Below are 15,235 nucleotides of genomic sequence, written 5' to 3' on the forward strand. Positions count from 1 at the left end.
ATTTGCTGGTTTTATTGCCATGTAGCTCCTGGGAATCCCTAAGTACTGCACAGACCCGGGACTTAATGATGTACTTAATTTTAAGCATCTCTTTAAATGCTTTTCCCACATCACAGGCTGGGATGTAAATGCAGGCTATAAAGTGAGCTCTGCAGCTTTCTGGAAAGGCCCTTGCCATGTGGGGAGGACAGGAACCCTCTGGGCTTCCTGGGGCTCAGCCTAGGAGCATCCCTGCCTCATGCTGGTGATGCTGTCAGGAGAGCCTCTCTGTTCTCCCTGCCGAGGCTCTGCTGGTCCCTGTCCTCAGAGGAGGGCTCAGCCCTGCAGCTGTGCATGATACCAGCATTTAACAGTTTTGCCAGATACAGCAGAAAAACGAACAGGAGCTGTGAGTTTTAGGCCATGGCATGAGGACTTGGGGGGAGCTCTGTACATGCATTGATGGAGAAAAGCCAGTCCAGGGCCATCGGGGCTTACATGTGCTACACAGGGGCTTGTGCCTCTGTCAGGGATGTCTTGAGAGCCTGCAAGGGGGGAGAAGCTGGGAGTGATGCTGATAAGTAGCAGTGACACAGCCAGGGCAGTCCTGGCAGGTCCTGCAGCGGTGAGTGATGTAAAAGAGTCAGGGCCAAGTGGAAAAAATACTTGTTGTTGAACCGGGGGCTTAGCAGTGAGCTGGGAAAGAATTCATCTCCCAAAAAAGGATGAAGGAAGGAAAGCCTCCAGCTCCTCTGTGCAAGGGAGAGTGACCTGTGCAGGGGTCAGGGACAGCAGGGCTGGGAAATGTTTGTGGGGATGGTGACAGCATGTTTAGAGCTGCTCCTTCTTATACCGTCCTGCAGCAGAGGCTGGAAAATGATTCCTGCAAGAAAAAGGGACAGGGATGAGGCTGGATTGAGGCAGAGACAGAGGAGTTTTGTAATGAGCCTTTTCTCTACCTTAATACATGAGGAGTCCTCCCTCTCCTAGAGCAGGGGACTACAGGAGGCCACCATGTCCTGCTCCTCTCCATCAGCCAGGGGCAAGTCTGAGCATTGGAATGGAAGGAAGACTTCCTAGTTAGGGACCAGTTAAACAAAGAACAAGATACCCAGTGCAGCTTGTGGGTGTGCTTTGTGCCTGTCCCACAGAGGACACTGCTGGGAAGAGGTTAATTTATGAAATGCCAGTCCTTAACCTTAGCTGAACCAGAGACTTTTAGCCACGAGGCTCGTGATAGGCACAGCTCAGCTGAGGGAATGAGGAGGGAAAACCTTCATGTGTGTGTGTGCATGTGTGTGGTGCCAGCTCTACTGCACGTGCTTCCAGTCTTTTTTGGGGAGCCCAGCAGGACAGCCAGGTCTTTGAGGAACACTGTACCAGTGTGGCATCAGGGTGGCATTTGGCCAGGCTGGAGGAGGGGGGATGTCCCTGTCAGAGGAGAAGTCAAGGCGGAACGCGTTGCCATGGCAAATAGTAAAGTTTTGCTGCGGCCAGATTTGCTCCGGGATGAGCCTCTCGTTATTTCCACTTGAAAGCCCTGTTTTTCCTGGCAGTGGCATTGGCATTTCGGTCCCTCAGATGTGCAAGAACCAGCAATTTTCCCCCCCTGCACGGCGGGGCTGAGCAGTTCTGTGCCTCTGGGCCAGTGGCAAGGCTTGGCCGGCATCCTCCCACCTCATCCCGTGTCCCCTCCTCACCTCTGTGCACACCAGCACCTTGGCCTGAGCCATTTGTGGAGCCACCTCTCCCATCAGCTCTACCCTTCTGCACATCCTCTAACCCGCATTTTCACCTGCATCCACCCCCCCCCGTTTTGGCACTGGCACTCCCAAGCCCCTCCGTGTTGCACTCTCCACTTCTCTGTGCTTCGATTCCTTTTGGTTTCACCGAGATCACTGAACTGCATGTGTTTTTACTGCCTTTTTCCATGCTTCTGCTATGGCTGTAGGACTTCTTTCTGAATGGTAACTCCAGACAGGTAAGAGAGCACCTGCAGGACCCCGGCGCGTGCGAGTGGTGAAGGCAGGGCAAGAGCGGGGCTGGGGACACCGGGGCACATGGGCACTCCTGAGGGGGGTTAATGTGTGGTAAACGAGGTTGAATCAGATGGGTACAAAGATCAACAGGAGGAGCAGCTCGAAAGCTGATGCTGGGGGAGGCTGGTAAGTTAGAAGACACCCTCTTTGCTGTCTGGCCTGAGGTCAAAGTCAGTGACTGAGTCCACGGGTTGAATTTTTAGATGCAGCTGAACACGGAGAAGCTCCCACCCCTGGGAATTTTTGTTTTACAAAAAGTGGAAATAAACTCATGGGTTGAAGCTCTCTGCTTGGTTGTGGCCAGGGCAGGCAAGGCACAGGAGAGGGACAGCTGGTGGCTGGGTGACTTGGGGCTCACCTTCCACCACCTGCCTCTGTGCTGCCTGTCCCAGCAGCTTTGCAGTTCCCATAGCTGTCGGTTATTTTTCATTCAAACAAGAAAAAGAATAAAAAAATGGTAATTTCTGTGCCCAGTCTCAACCCATGCAGTGGCCACCTGCCAGGTCTCCTGTGCTCATGGATGTTTAGTGCGGATCTGTAACACACAGGACCTTGCAGCTCCAGGTTGTGTTCCTTCCAGAGGGATTGAATAGCCACCTTTTAATTGATTAACCTTACTAAAATATGCAATATGGTAAATTAAAACCTGGGGCAACATGAACCCTGCAAAACTGCTGTTAGGTAGTTCTGCCCATTTGCCCACAACCACACTGTTGTTACTCATTTGGAGGTAGTGTATTTAAGCTGCTTAGGAGATGTAGGTGCTTATGCCATGCAGATTCCTGCTTTCAAATCCCTTATTTGGGGGAGGATTTCACTGAAAAAGCTGCAGATTGCTTTTGCAAGTGTGGTATCCTGTATTGGTTAGCTGGCTCAGGAGGACTGATGCATGAAGGGCGGTTACAGATGTTTGGAGCAGGGGTGAGGAGCAAGAGTGATGCTGAGTGTGTGCAGCAGCCCGTAATGAAATATTTCATGCGAGGGTTTAATGAAGTATCACAAGTATGTATGCTAAGAAAGCCCGGCTTTATTTATTCAGCAGTGCCTGTGTGTTTGCAGATTTTTAAATCTTCCCTGTCTGAGAAAATATTTACATTTCTAACCAGTGGCTTCAAAGCCAGCTCTGGTTTATGAAATGACTTACTGTGTTTCGCTTGCAGGCAGTGGGTCTTACCCGTAACCCATGGTGACACTCCTGATTAATGGGGGCCCGTTGTGTATCACACTGCTATGTGCTGAGAGTACTAAATGACTTTGCTGCTCCGTGGCTTTTCTCCAGGCTTTTCTTTCTTTTCTCCTTGTTTTTTTTGTAGAAGGAAGATGCTATCGATGACACTTTGAGTTCCCGGCATAAAGTCAAGGAGCTTTCGGTCATAGACGGCCGGAGAGCTCAGAATTGCAATATCCTCCTCTCCAGGTATGGTTAATGCCTTCTTGCCCTCTGGGGGGGTGGAGGGATGCTCGATACCCTGCCCTGAGCTGGGGAGGTGCTTCTGATACCTGGCAAGGGATTAAAAACAGGAGCCAGCACAGGAGGAGAGCCAGTGACACTTGAACCCAGCTATAGCCTTACATCATTCATGGCATGGTGACACAGAGGGGCAATGCCATTAACGGAGTACATGGCCATTTGGTGTCCCTGGAGAGCTCCCGACGGGCTGGGGTACCCCATGAGCCTTCCCAGGGGGTGGAAGAGAGTTAATTTCACCTCTTATCTTCCTCAGCCTGGGTTTTGTTTGCTCTTTGCTGGCAGTTGAAGAGGGTGTCTTTTGAGCTGGGGAGGGCACTGGGTATCAGTAGGGTGTAGGGAGCAGCAGTAGTTCAGCCATGGCCCTTTGCTGCCCACACAGTGTCCTTTTTCACATCTGGATTTTGGGAAGGGGATGTGCCCCTCTTAATCTGCCCAGCCCCACTGGGATGACAGGCTCCCGCTCACTCCTTGCCAAGCGGGCTCAGCACTGCTACCAGCAATTTAATCTGATCCCCAGATTGCTGCCAAGAGGATAAAAAGGACCTTTTTTTAGCAAGATAAACTACACCAAAACGACAGACTCCTGAGAAAAGGGAAGCCAGGCTGCAGTGGTCTGAAAGGATGAACAGTCAGTGTAGTTACTTGAAAAAAACCACCCAAATAGCAGCAGAAAATGCAACTTGTGTGTAACTCACACAGAAGAAAAAAAGATCCCAACAGCAGCAAAATTTAGCTTCGTTCAGAAATATTCATGGTGCTGCCTGGAAGCACAAAAGCTTCTGTGCCACCCAGGGCTGGCCAGGATGGAGCAGCCTTGCTGTCAGGTTGGGCTTGCAACCGCGGCGCCCAAAATTCTGTGTTTTCCCAGACCATGGGTTGGTGGAGATGGTGCCTTGTCTGGGCAGCCCAGCTGGTTTCCTTCCCTAGAAAGCACGGAGAGGCTGATGTCTGAAAAAAACCCAAAAAAACAAAACCAAAAACCTTTGGGTGGAGAACTCACAGTCCCTGGTGCTTCTTCCAGCTCTCCCAGGGGTGGTTGGCAGCCCCGTGGGCAGCGGGAGCGATGAGTGCAGTGAGCCGTGTGCCGCGGCGTTTCGGGGGTAAAATTGCCATGTTTATGGCTGGCTCTGCTCCGGGCTGCTTCTGGGGATTTTCGTGCTTCCTAGCAGTGCAAATAAAAAGGGATGATGATGAAAGCAGAGTTTAAAACAGCAGGCAAATGAGTATGTCTGTGGCAGCCAGCTATTAGCAAGTAAAACGATGGGATTCAGGACACTGTCTGGGGTGCTCCCGGAGTATGTAGGCTGAGCATAGTCTGAGTGGGTTTAGGTGTGATTCAGCCAGAGGTTTAAGTGTGTAATTGAAAGTTAAGCACACAAATAGCTCCTTTGGTGGGAAGGGGAAAGACCCGAGCACTCAACTTCAAAGGCATCTTGCACGTCTTACTGAGTAAAGGTCTCAATTTCATCTCACCAGCAAACCTTTCTCTTCCAAGAAGGCAATGGCTGGAAACGAATCGCCGGTAATTAATCCCACAAAAAGGGTTCATGGCAGAGGCCGCTGCCTGCCTGCCCTCCCCTGTGGGTCGTTCCCTGGGGGAGAAGCAGGATCAGACTTGCTCTGCAGGGTGGTCCCCAGGCCTCTAACACCGCTTTTCCCAGGCCTGTCCCGCAGCATGAGGGCCCTGCAGGGACAGGTGGCTCTGAGGTTGCAGTGACTTGTACCAGGCGCTGCTTTGGAAGTGCTTTGGGGTTCTTCCCATGGTGCTCCCAGGACCACAGTCGAGTTTCTCTCCCCAGAATCCTTTTGCGTGACGTACTCTTGATGCCAAGTGGCTAAAAGGAGGGGCAGTGCAGGGATAAAGCCCAAGTATCCTTCTGGTTTACTCAGGTCCAGCCCCTACATCTCCAGCAGATTCTGTGTATCCCTGGGCAAATCCTTCCATTTCTGCCCACCCCAGCTGCTCATCCTGAAGCTGGGCAGACCAGCGGGTCCCTGGTCACAGTGTGGAATTCCAGAGGGCCTGGTCTGGCAGCTGGGCTGCTGCTCTCCCGCCTTGCTCGCACGGCCACCACAGGGCCGAGCAGACTTTCACATGCGAAAGGACCTGCAGGCTTGGCCCCTGATTTAGCCCAGACATTTGTGAGCTCACCAGGCATTGTCTGGCTCACAGCGTGGAAAGATTACGGCCAGTGAGATACTTTATCTCTCTCTGTAGATTTATTTTTTTGCCTGTTTCCCTTGCTTTGGGAGAAATTGCTGCGCAGTGAGATCACTGGATTTTCCTCCGGCTTGTAACGCAGCACAAGAGTATTTTTAACGCTTGCTTTTTTTCTTCCGTCTTTTTGGAGGACGCTTTGCCGATGTCAGTGCCTTGCCGTGCCTTCCTCTGTGAACCCACCACGTCCTTGCTTTTCGCTCCCCGTGCACGGGGTGTGTATTTTTAGCCCCTGCGTTGTGCCAGATGCAAATCCACCCCTTTGCTCCATCGCTTTCCGCCCGCGCTGGCGGTGAATGGCCTCGCATGAAGCGTTTTTCTCAAATGAATGTGGCTTTTCAGGAGGGAGCGTCCCCTTTTCCCCCGCCGGAATTCGGGTTTTCCCCCCCCACACTCCTTCACACTTATTACATCCTCCGCGGGGCTCGACAAAAGCCACGCAAAACAGCCCCGCTCTCTCCGGGCCGGCGAGCTGTCACTTCGCATCGCGGGGCTGCCGGCTCTAAATCCCTGTGACAGCAAGTCCTGTGACCCCGTTCCTCTCAGACGGCTCGCGTTCGACAGCTGCTGCCAACAATGATAATTATTGTGGTTATAGATAAGCTTCTAGCTTTCACTGGCCCCTTTCCCATCGAATTGTCTGAGAAGCTGTTTTCTTCTGGCGCCCTGCGCTTGCTCTCTCTGACGATGCCGGGCAGGCTCTTGTTCTTGGCACTGGGTTGTGATGATTCCTGAGAAAAGCGGGGGGTTTTTTCAACCCTATTTTCTTTTTAAATGTATTTGATTGTTGGCTTTGCTTTCGATGAGCAGGGCTTAAAAAAAGTCACCCTCGGTTTCACCACCCTCCTGGAGACGATCACGGTAGAAATGTGTGCTCTAGGTGTTAGCTGTGGATGACAGGCAGCTGCCTGCCCACCCCCTTCTCCCAGTAGTATTTCTGCTTCCCAGGGGTCCCTCTGGGATGTCCAAATCTCCAAACTTAGCCAGTATCTGCTTTTCACTGGAGTGGAGACCAATGGTGGTGGTCTGCACATTCCTGTTGCTGCTTGGGTGAAAAAGGAGTCCTCCTGCAGTTCATATCCCACCTCAGATTGTGTTCCATCCCAGCCCCTGCCCTCCCTGGGGACAGGTAAGGTGACCCCAGGACGGGTCTGCTTGTCACTGCAAGAAGCAGAGACATTTTCCATGGATCTTGGGTTTGCTCCTTGTGTGGCAACCCCAACAATTGTCCTGGTCACTGCTCAGTGCAATCTTTGAGCTTCCTCCCCTGGCTGGGGTAGATTTCAACTCACTCCTGAATTAGCAAACCCTGTCTAGGGTGCTCCCTTGAGCCGGAGGTCAGAGAGGACTGAGTGCAGGATGAGAAACCTGGGCTCATACTTACAGGTCTCTAAGATCCACCTGCCTCGATAAAGCTGATCCTTCACTTCCAGTCTTGAGCAAAAGATTTCAAGCTAAACCAAGCCCTTGCTACCTTGGTCTCAGAGACCAGCACCCTTTTGCTTCTGCGTCAGCTTCCAAAGGCCAGCTCCACAGTCTGTCATGCTCCCTGAAGAATCATAGGATGAAAAACACCCTCTTTGTTTAATTACTCAGAGTGATCAAGTCTGTTCCTGATCTTCTTTTTGATCTGCTGATCAGGTCAACTTCCAGGGTCTCACATCCCGCCATAGGGTGTGTTTCTGCTTTCAGCTCATTCCTTTCAACCACATGCAGTGTTTCAGCATCCCTCAACAGCACTGATCGCCAAGACTGGGCTGATGGGTTTCCCTAAAGCCCATGAACAGGTCTTTTCAACTCTGTGACTTTTCTCTTTGTGGAAGTCCAGGGGATTAATTTCTTTTAGAACTAAATATTGCAATGGTTTTAAGCATCACTGCACGCTGGGCGAGGGAGAGGCTGTTGGCAAACGGAGTTGCATGAGTTTCTGGGCTTTCCCTCTTTTGAATTTAAATTTTTTTATCGACCACAATGCAAAGAAGAAGAATATGTGTGGTTTTGCAATCAAAGTCCTTGCAGGGAGCGGTTACGGGGAGTACTGCAGACAAATTAAACTGTAATTAATGGCTCTGTAGCCCAGGAAGAGCTGAGGGCGTCTTTCAATCTGTTTGTTGCCTCAGCTCAGTGCAGACTTCTGGTGGATGAACTACTGCCAGGGCAGCCCAGCCTGGTGGTGCTTGCTGTGATACAGTGGTCTGTGGGTTTTAGAAATCTCCAGTTTGAGGCTACATGCTCAATTCCTGTTGTGTGAAGTAGAGGAAGAAAAAGGTGGAGGGCAGGCTGGTTTCCAGCTTCTTACACTTCGAAGCACACCAAATCCCCACCCCTCCAAAAAAAGCCTAAACTGATGGGTTTCCTGGGATGCTAAGCATCTGCTTCTCCGAATTCTGGATTTCTTTCTCATTCTTTCCTAGAGGAAGACTCCAACCAAAGGTGGTGGGAGAGGCAATGCTTAAATCCAAGAACAGCAGTAGAAATTGGCCAGATTTTCCTTAAGGGTTGTGGCAGTGGGTTCAGGAGCAGTGCTGAGCTGCACTGCTGAGCCTGGGCTCGTGGGACCATGACCCCCACTGGCCCCGTGGCCTTTAGGGGTGCTGGCACTGCAGGAGCAGCACTGCTGCAGGCAAGAGCTGCATATGGAAGTTGGATGTTTTCAATATGTGTACAATATACTACTTGCAGTACTTACATAAAATAGTATAAAACAGGGAAATAGGTGCGGGGTGAGGGAACTGGCTGGTGGGGTTTGGGCCCCATTTGCAGCAGGGCCAGGGCTGCTCTGTGCTATGCTGTGCCTTGTCAGAACACAGTCCTTCCACGTTTCTCAACACATCCTTCTTCATAACACACCGTATGGGGTTATTTGTGAGGCTGCTGCTGGCTGGGAGTTAAGCTGTTCGTGGTGCATGGGTGTATAAGGAAACACTCCTGAACCTTCCCTGATTGCTGGGCTGGGAATAACTCTCCTACCCTTCCACCTCCCAGGCTGAAACTCTCGAACGAGGAGATCAAACGAGCGATTCTGACGATGGACGAGCAGGAGGACCTCCCAAAAGACATGCTGGAGCAGGTGGGCAGCGTGTCTCATGCCTCTTTGGGGTTGCCTCATGCTGAGATGATGCTGTGCAAGGTGCTCAGGACCAAAGTGCAGCCTTGAGTGTGTCAGGCCCCAAATTATTTAACGACAATATGTTGAAAAACCACCCAGGGGGGTCGGGGCAGCAGGAAAGCAGCACAGTGGCAGCATCAGTGCTGGGAGCAGCATGGCCTCCATGTGCCATTCCTGTACTCTGGTCCGCCTTGAGAACCTGTAGGCTGCACAAATTCCGTGTTTTGTGACTGCAGCTTGAAGTTCGTGCTCCGTGGAGGTTTATTTTTGAAAGCTTGTTCAGTGTTTGTGCAGTTCCCAAAAAGGGAATCCCGTTTTTCACCCCCTCTGAACCCCTTTGGAACATAATTATTCACCTGTCCTTAAAAGCTGAGCTGGCAATTGCACTTTGAGCAGAGACGTGGGAGGATTCATTGCACAAAATTTCCATCTGCAAATAAGTAAAGCTGCAGCAAATGGGAATCCCTGACTGACATCTCCTCTGGCAGAGCTGATGTTGAAACCTTGGAGCAGACGCAGTACATCTGTTGTAAAACCAGAGTGATGGCAGGGCAGAGGCAAAAGACACTAATGTGAGAGTAAAGGGAGGAAGGTCACAGGGACAGCGATAACACTTATTTCACAGGTGCCTTGGGGTCACTGTCTGTACACGCTATAAAGGTAGTAAATTCAAGAAAATAAATCACCATTCGGCTCCTGAAAACCTGTGCATGGATCTCACACCCACCACTGTGCTCTCTCTTGTTCAGCTCCTGAAGTTTGTTCCCGAGAAGGGTGACATTGACCTGCTGGAAGAGCACAAGCACGAGCTGGACCGCATGGCCAAGGCTGACCGGTTCCTCTTCGAAATGAGCAGGTTGGTGCCTCAGGGGACGCGTGTTTTGGCCAGTGGCTGCACAGGCTGGTTGGGAGGTGGCTGTTTCGTGGAGCCTGCTTGGGAAATAAGCCCTTCTTACTGCTTTTCCCATCAAGAAATGAGTGAGCCAAACGGACGGGAGGGCAAGCAAGGCGCTCCCAGTCATAAGGATCACTTGTGATGCTGTGCTCCTTCAGTCAGGGTGTGCATCCCAGACAAGCAGCAGCTGGACAGAGGAGGGGAAAGGGACAGGGAGATGGATTCTCTGGAGTGAGGTGTTGGCCTCCCAGGTCATGTCTCGACACATTTCCCCTCTCATTTGGGGAAGATGGTTTAGGGTCGGTTATGGTGATGCTTGGTTGGTGGTTGGACTAGGTGATCTTGAAGGTCTCTTCTGACCTTGGTGATTCCGTGATTCTCTTTCACCTGGTCCAGTGGAGGGTGTCTTCACAGTGCAGAGGGGTTGGAACTAGATTATCTCTAAGGCCCTTTCCAATGCAAACCATTCTGTGATTCTGTGACTCTGTGATCTGCATCCTGGCCCAGGTGGGAGGTGCTGTTTGAGCGATGACATGATGCTCCTTTTCCCCTTCACGTGATCTCATGCTAATGAGTACTTGAGCCTGATGGATGTACATTTTGCCCTGCTGTGTAGATGAATCCTACTCCTCACCTCAGGATTGACTCATCCCTGGGGCTCCTGAGAATGTATGAGATGGAAAGGAAATGTCATTTCTTCCTGCTCCTGGTAGCAATCATTTAAGACTTAGAAGTCTTCAGGGATGAATAACCTTATCTATTGCATGCACATCCTCTAGAGGTGCCGGTTTAAAATCTTGAAGCTCCTTATTTAAATCAAAGTGAGCACTGAGCTCTCTGAACCTCTTAGCTGAACTTCAAGCAAGTGACTTGTTGGCAAGGTCAGCGAGTTTTACGGTTTGAGTTCGCACTGGGAGATCAAAAATAGAAATGCTCCCGTCCTCCCTGAGAAACGCGCCGATGAACACCGGGGCGATGTGCTGTGTAGTTGCTGAGTGTCAAAGGCAGGCAGGATGGAGCTGTGAAGTTCAGACCTGAGCCCTCGGGGCTGGATGATGCTCAGAATTAGCTTTCCTGTCGCAGGTCACCTTTCTTCTTCACAGTCTCTCGCCCAAGTGTTGCTCCCATGCCTTCATCCTTTGGAAGGCACAGCGTTGCTGATGCAAATATTTTCCTTGATTTCCAGCACAGCTTTTTAATTTGCCTTGTGGTCTGTAACTGAGTGTGATGTCTTTGTCACCTCTGATTAGTGCAATGACAGTGTAGCCCATGGCCTTGTGTGTGAGCGCATCTCCCGTGGGTCCTTGGTCCAAATGACTCAAATCAGATTGCCATGTGCATACAAGTGAGATCTTGTTTAGCTTAAACACAGCTGACATGAGTAGAGCCATCCCTAACTTGCCCAGGAAAGGGACTTTCCAGCCCAGGCCATCATTCTGAGGATCTGAAGGTCCAGTTTCATTGGTGGTGGTCGTTGGCAAACCTCTGTCCAGCTGCAGCTCATCACAAAGCCATGGGGAGCCCAGACCTCATCAGCACCTTTGCTAAGGAGTGGTTGTAAAAGAATGGTTTTATGTCAGTGGCATGTAAAAATCCACTTAAAACCTGCTGAGTTAAGGATAGGCTTAAGCATGTGCTTAGGAACCCACCTGGATCCACCCCAGGACAGCTGTAGCTTCAGTTGTCATTTTTTCCCATCCCAGCACAGTTTCGGGGAGAAAAGGGATCATTATTTTTTAATCACCGTGGCTCAAGCGTGCTTTGTAAGCACAGCTGTGAGCAGCAGAGCTCTGCCCTGGAGCAACCGAAGCTCAACCTCCACCTTCTTTTTTTTTTTTTTAACAGGATAAACCATTATCAGCAAAGGCTGCAATCCCTCTACTTCAAGAAGAAATTTGCAGAGAGAGTTGCAGAAGTCAAACCCAAGGTGGAAGGCAAGTGACCAGACCCGCTAAGGGACTCTGTGCCAGCACAGGGAGCACTCGTAGGAAGAGCATTCCCTCTGTGCCAGGATGAGCCTGGTTTGCGTGGAGGTTGCAGTGACACAGGGGAAGGGAAGGGAGTTGGTGGCCTCTCCTTGGGGTACTGAAGGGGTTGCTGCAAGAAAAGGGTTGTGCTGTTGTGGCAGGGGGTAATGTCCCACCCCTCTCTGCTTTCAGCCATCCGTGCCGGCTCCAAGGCAGTGCTGCAGAGCAGCAGCCTCCAGCAGCTGCTGGAGGTGGTCCTGGCCTTCGGCAACTACATGAACAAGGGCCAGAGGGGCAACGCCTTCGGCTTCAAGATCTCCAGCCTCAACAAGATCGCCGACACCAAGTCCAGCATTGACAAGTGAGCAGCCTCTGTCCTTATCTGTGGTGGCCTCTGCAGGCCCCAGGGATGTTGGGGGGATGGAGGGGTCATTAGCTTTACCTCTGGGAAGTGGGTATGTGGGAGCAGTCCCCTCCTACTGCCCGATTTGGCACATCCAGTGAGGTGAGTGTCCATTTCTTGAGCACGACAGCTTTTGAGGGAAGCTGAGCTGCAGATCATTACAGGGATTGATGAGGACTTTCCTTCCTGGGCTGGCTAAACTTCAGCCAAGGCTGATTAGGAGGATCATCTTTCAAATGCTTTTTAACCCCTTTGAGAAGCCAAGAGCCAGAGAAAGGGTTCCCAGGGGCTTCTCTCTATGGGAACTGCCTCTGCCACCCCTGCAAGCTGCCGCAGCCATTGCCTGGTTTGCTGTCTCCTTCCAAGCTCCATGCACGAGAAGAGCTGGGAGGGTCTCAGACCTTCAGAGGGAGAGGAGCTGGGTCAGGTCTCAAACCTGCCTGGTCTCATCCATCAGTAAAGACAGTGGAGAACAGGAGGAATGATGCTTAAGTCACCTGCCTTGGGTTCCTCCTGTGGAGGGTCCTTGCTTGCAGGGACCAGGCTGCTTTGCACTGTGCCTGTGCATGGGACAGACCCATCCCATGTGCCCAGACAGGCAGCAAGCAGCACCCTTGGGAGAAATTCTCAAATAGTTCACTACCAGGGTTGGGCTTTAAACAGGGTTTTTGACAAAGCACTGTGCTTCCCGTGGTGCTTCCACACCGACCTCACTGTTCCTCTCTCCTAGGAACATCACCCTTCTGCACTATCTCATCACTGTCGTTGAAAAGAAGTATCCCAAAGTCCTCCGCCTGCACGAGGAGCTGCGAGACATCCCACAGGCAGCCAAAGTCAAGTAAGCAGGGATTTAGGTGGCACTTAGGGAGCTCTGGGAGCACCTCTCCCCTCGTTTCAGCCTGCCTTTTCCATGTCACCCCACCCCAGCTCATGCTCCTGGTCAGATCCTGGGTGCTGGGCTGTAGCCCCTGCTGTGGCCGTGCTGGCCCGGAGCAGCCCAGGACACAGAAGCAAACATCACCTGGTGGCTTTAAATCACAGCCCTTGCAGCAAAGGCTCCAAACCCCTGAGTCTGAGGGAGGAGAGCTGCTTGGAGCAGCCGTTTCCTGTTGTTATCTCACCGCAGAAGCATTTAATTAATTTCTAATGGTACGTTAAGTAATCCGGGAGGAAGCGGTTGCGGTGTGGCTGCAGATAAAGGGCAGCTGTTTATCTTCGTGTGGCAGGGAGGCTCTGCCTGCAGCATGGGCAGGACCAGGCAGCCCTGCAAGGGGCTCCACCTGCCTCCAGGTCCCGCCTGCTCCTTGTTTTACCACCAACGTGGAGCTTCTGGTGTGTGCAACCAGCTTTTAAATCCTGCCTGGTGACCTGCTGGGAGCAGGCTGCCCCTGCTCAGCAAAGCCCTTAAACACACGATGAACCTTTAAGTGCAAGAGGAATCTGCTGTTGCCCTGCAAAGCCCTCAAGTATGTGCTGAAGTACCTCTGAAATCAATGGGGCTCTGTTTCGGTTTTAAAGTTCAGCGGGAGCTTATGGGCTTTGCTGCTCCCGGGATGTGAGTAGCAGAGATCACACGTTTTCTGCAGCCAACCCATATTCCTGTTAGCCATGGACATGAAAGGCACCTGAAACTGCCCCTTTTTAGAGAAGATGCAGTTGGAACAGGCTACCCTGAGAAGCTGTGGATGCCCCCTCCCTGGAAGTGTCCCAGGCCAGGTTGGACAGGGCGTGGAGCAACCTACTGGAAGGAGTCCCTGTCCATGGCAGGGATATTGGAACTAGATGGGCTTTGAGGGCTCTTCTAACCCAAAATATTTTGTGTTTCTATGAAATACACATAGATTTTACTGTGGCTTGAGGGTATTTCTAGTTTCAAAGATGTCTTGTAGTGATGGTGTGTTCCCAAGGAAGATGTGTAATGCACAAAACAACCATCCTTACGTTTAAAATGTAAAATAACCATCAGCCATTAGGATTAAACACAGTGATAGAACAAATCCTGGCATGAGAGGAAGAGTGTTCTTCATCCAGTGGGGTGGTTGGGCACTAAAATAGGCTCCACAGGGAAGTGGTCACAGCACCAAGCGTGCTGTGGAGAGCTCAAGGAGCATCTGAACAACACCCTCAGGCACACGGTGGGATTCTTGGGGTGGTTCTGTGCAGGGCCAGGAGTTGGAGTCAGGGATCCTTCTAACTCAGGATATTCCATGAGCGTGTGGCGCTCAGTTTGCAGGCATCATGTGAGAACACAGCTGAGCAGGACACGCTCCTCGCCCATGGAGACTCCTGCTTTCTCATGCCCGTGTATCTGCAGCTGTTGTACAGACACACATGTGGGAAAGAAAATGTCTGCATGGAGGGTTTTTTTTTACCCCCCCTAAACTTTATCATTTTGCTCTGAACTGGACACCATATGTAACATTTGGGTTTGGTCCAATCCAGGGCGAAACCAAAAAAGTTCTGGAAAACCCTGAATTCCCCCCAGCCCTGCAGCTGTGAAGAGAAAATTGCCGCCTCTGTCAATCCCCACCGCTAGTAATGAACTGCTGGAGCACAGGGCTCCCAGAACTGCGTTTTCCCAGACTAAACCTGCCAGGAATGCTTGCCCCGTGACCCGGCGTCAGCATTTCCAGGGACCCCCAGCCCTCGCACAGGCACCCCTGGAAAGGCATCAAGCCTGTGGTCATCGAGCCTTTGTGAGAAAGCTTCCCCCTCAGATGTAGTGGTAGGAACCCGTAAGCACTTGAATTCGAAGCTCATCAGGGGCCTGAGCCTTGTGTAAACAAAGTCAGCGCCAGACGTGATGATTTATTTTTGTTTCTCTATATTTGGGCTGTCTCCTTTTGTGAAGGCCTCGCTGCTGGGAGGGATGCTTTGCCTGGTGTTCACCCAACTCTGGCACCCTGTAAAACTGTCCTCTGTGTGCTGGGACAATAAGCCCATCTACTGCTGGCACTGGAGAGAAATGTGTGCCCAGCAAAGCCCTCTCCTGAGCTGTCCTTTTGCTTGGAGAAGGCTGGAGGCTGCTGAGCTTGCTAAACCTGCACAGTCCCCGTGATTAAAAATACAGAAAAGTGCTTTGCTTTACAACAAGCAACTGCAGACACTTAGAAATAGTCCCAGCTTAGAGGCTGTCAGCTTGACTTGCAGCTCG

At 51.4% G+C, this 15,235-nt stretch overlaps 1 protein-coding gene across 3 annotated transcripts in view; it reads left to right on the plus strand.

Annotated features, from left to right (window-relative positions):
* The window catches only part of DAAM1 (dishevelled associated activator of morphogenesis 1), a 94,860-nt gene that overhangs the window by 72,822 nt on the left and 6,803 nt on the right, over nucleotides 1-15,235 (plus strand). For 2 of the 3 annotated variants that reach the window (XM_027905537.1, XM_027905538.1), the window contains 7 exons: nucleotides 1,931-1,960; nucleotides 3,332-3,435; nucleotides 8,693-8,777; nucleotides 9,566-9,672; nucleotides 11,557-11,645; nucleotides 11,871-12,039; nucleotides 12,812-12,919. In XM_027905537.1, the coding sequence (XP_027761338.1) occupies nucleotides 1,931-1,960; nucleotides 3,332-3,435; nucleotides 8,693-8,777; nucleotides 9,566-9,672; nucleotides 11,557-11,645; nucleotides 11,871-12,039; nucleotides 12,812-12,919 (692 nt within the window). The remainder of the gene's footprint in view (nucleotides 1-1,930; nucleotides 1,961-3,331; nucleotides 3,436-8,692; nucleotides 8,778-9,565; nucleotides 9,673-11,556; nucleotides 11,646-11,870; nucleotides 12,040-12,811; nucleotides 12,920-15,235) is intronic. The other variant, XM_027905539.1, reaches the window with a different exon arrangement.

The sequence above is a fragment of the Empidonax traillii genome, unplaced genomic scaffold (genome assembly GCF_003031625.1).
Source record: "Empidonax traillii isolate 1590-97213 ecotype Southwest subspecies unplaced genomic scaffold, ASM303162v1 scaffold1164:size165317, whole genome shotgun sequence".
Taxonomy (NCBI): domain Eukaryota; kingdom Metazoa; phylum Chordata; class Aves; order Passeriformes; family Tyrannidae; genus Empidonax; species Empidonax traillii.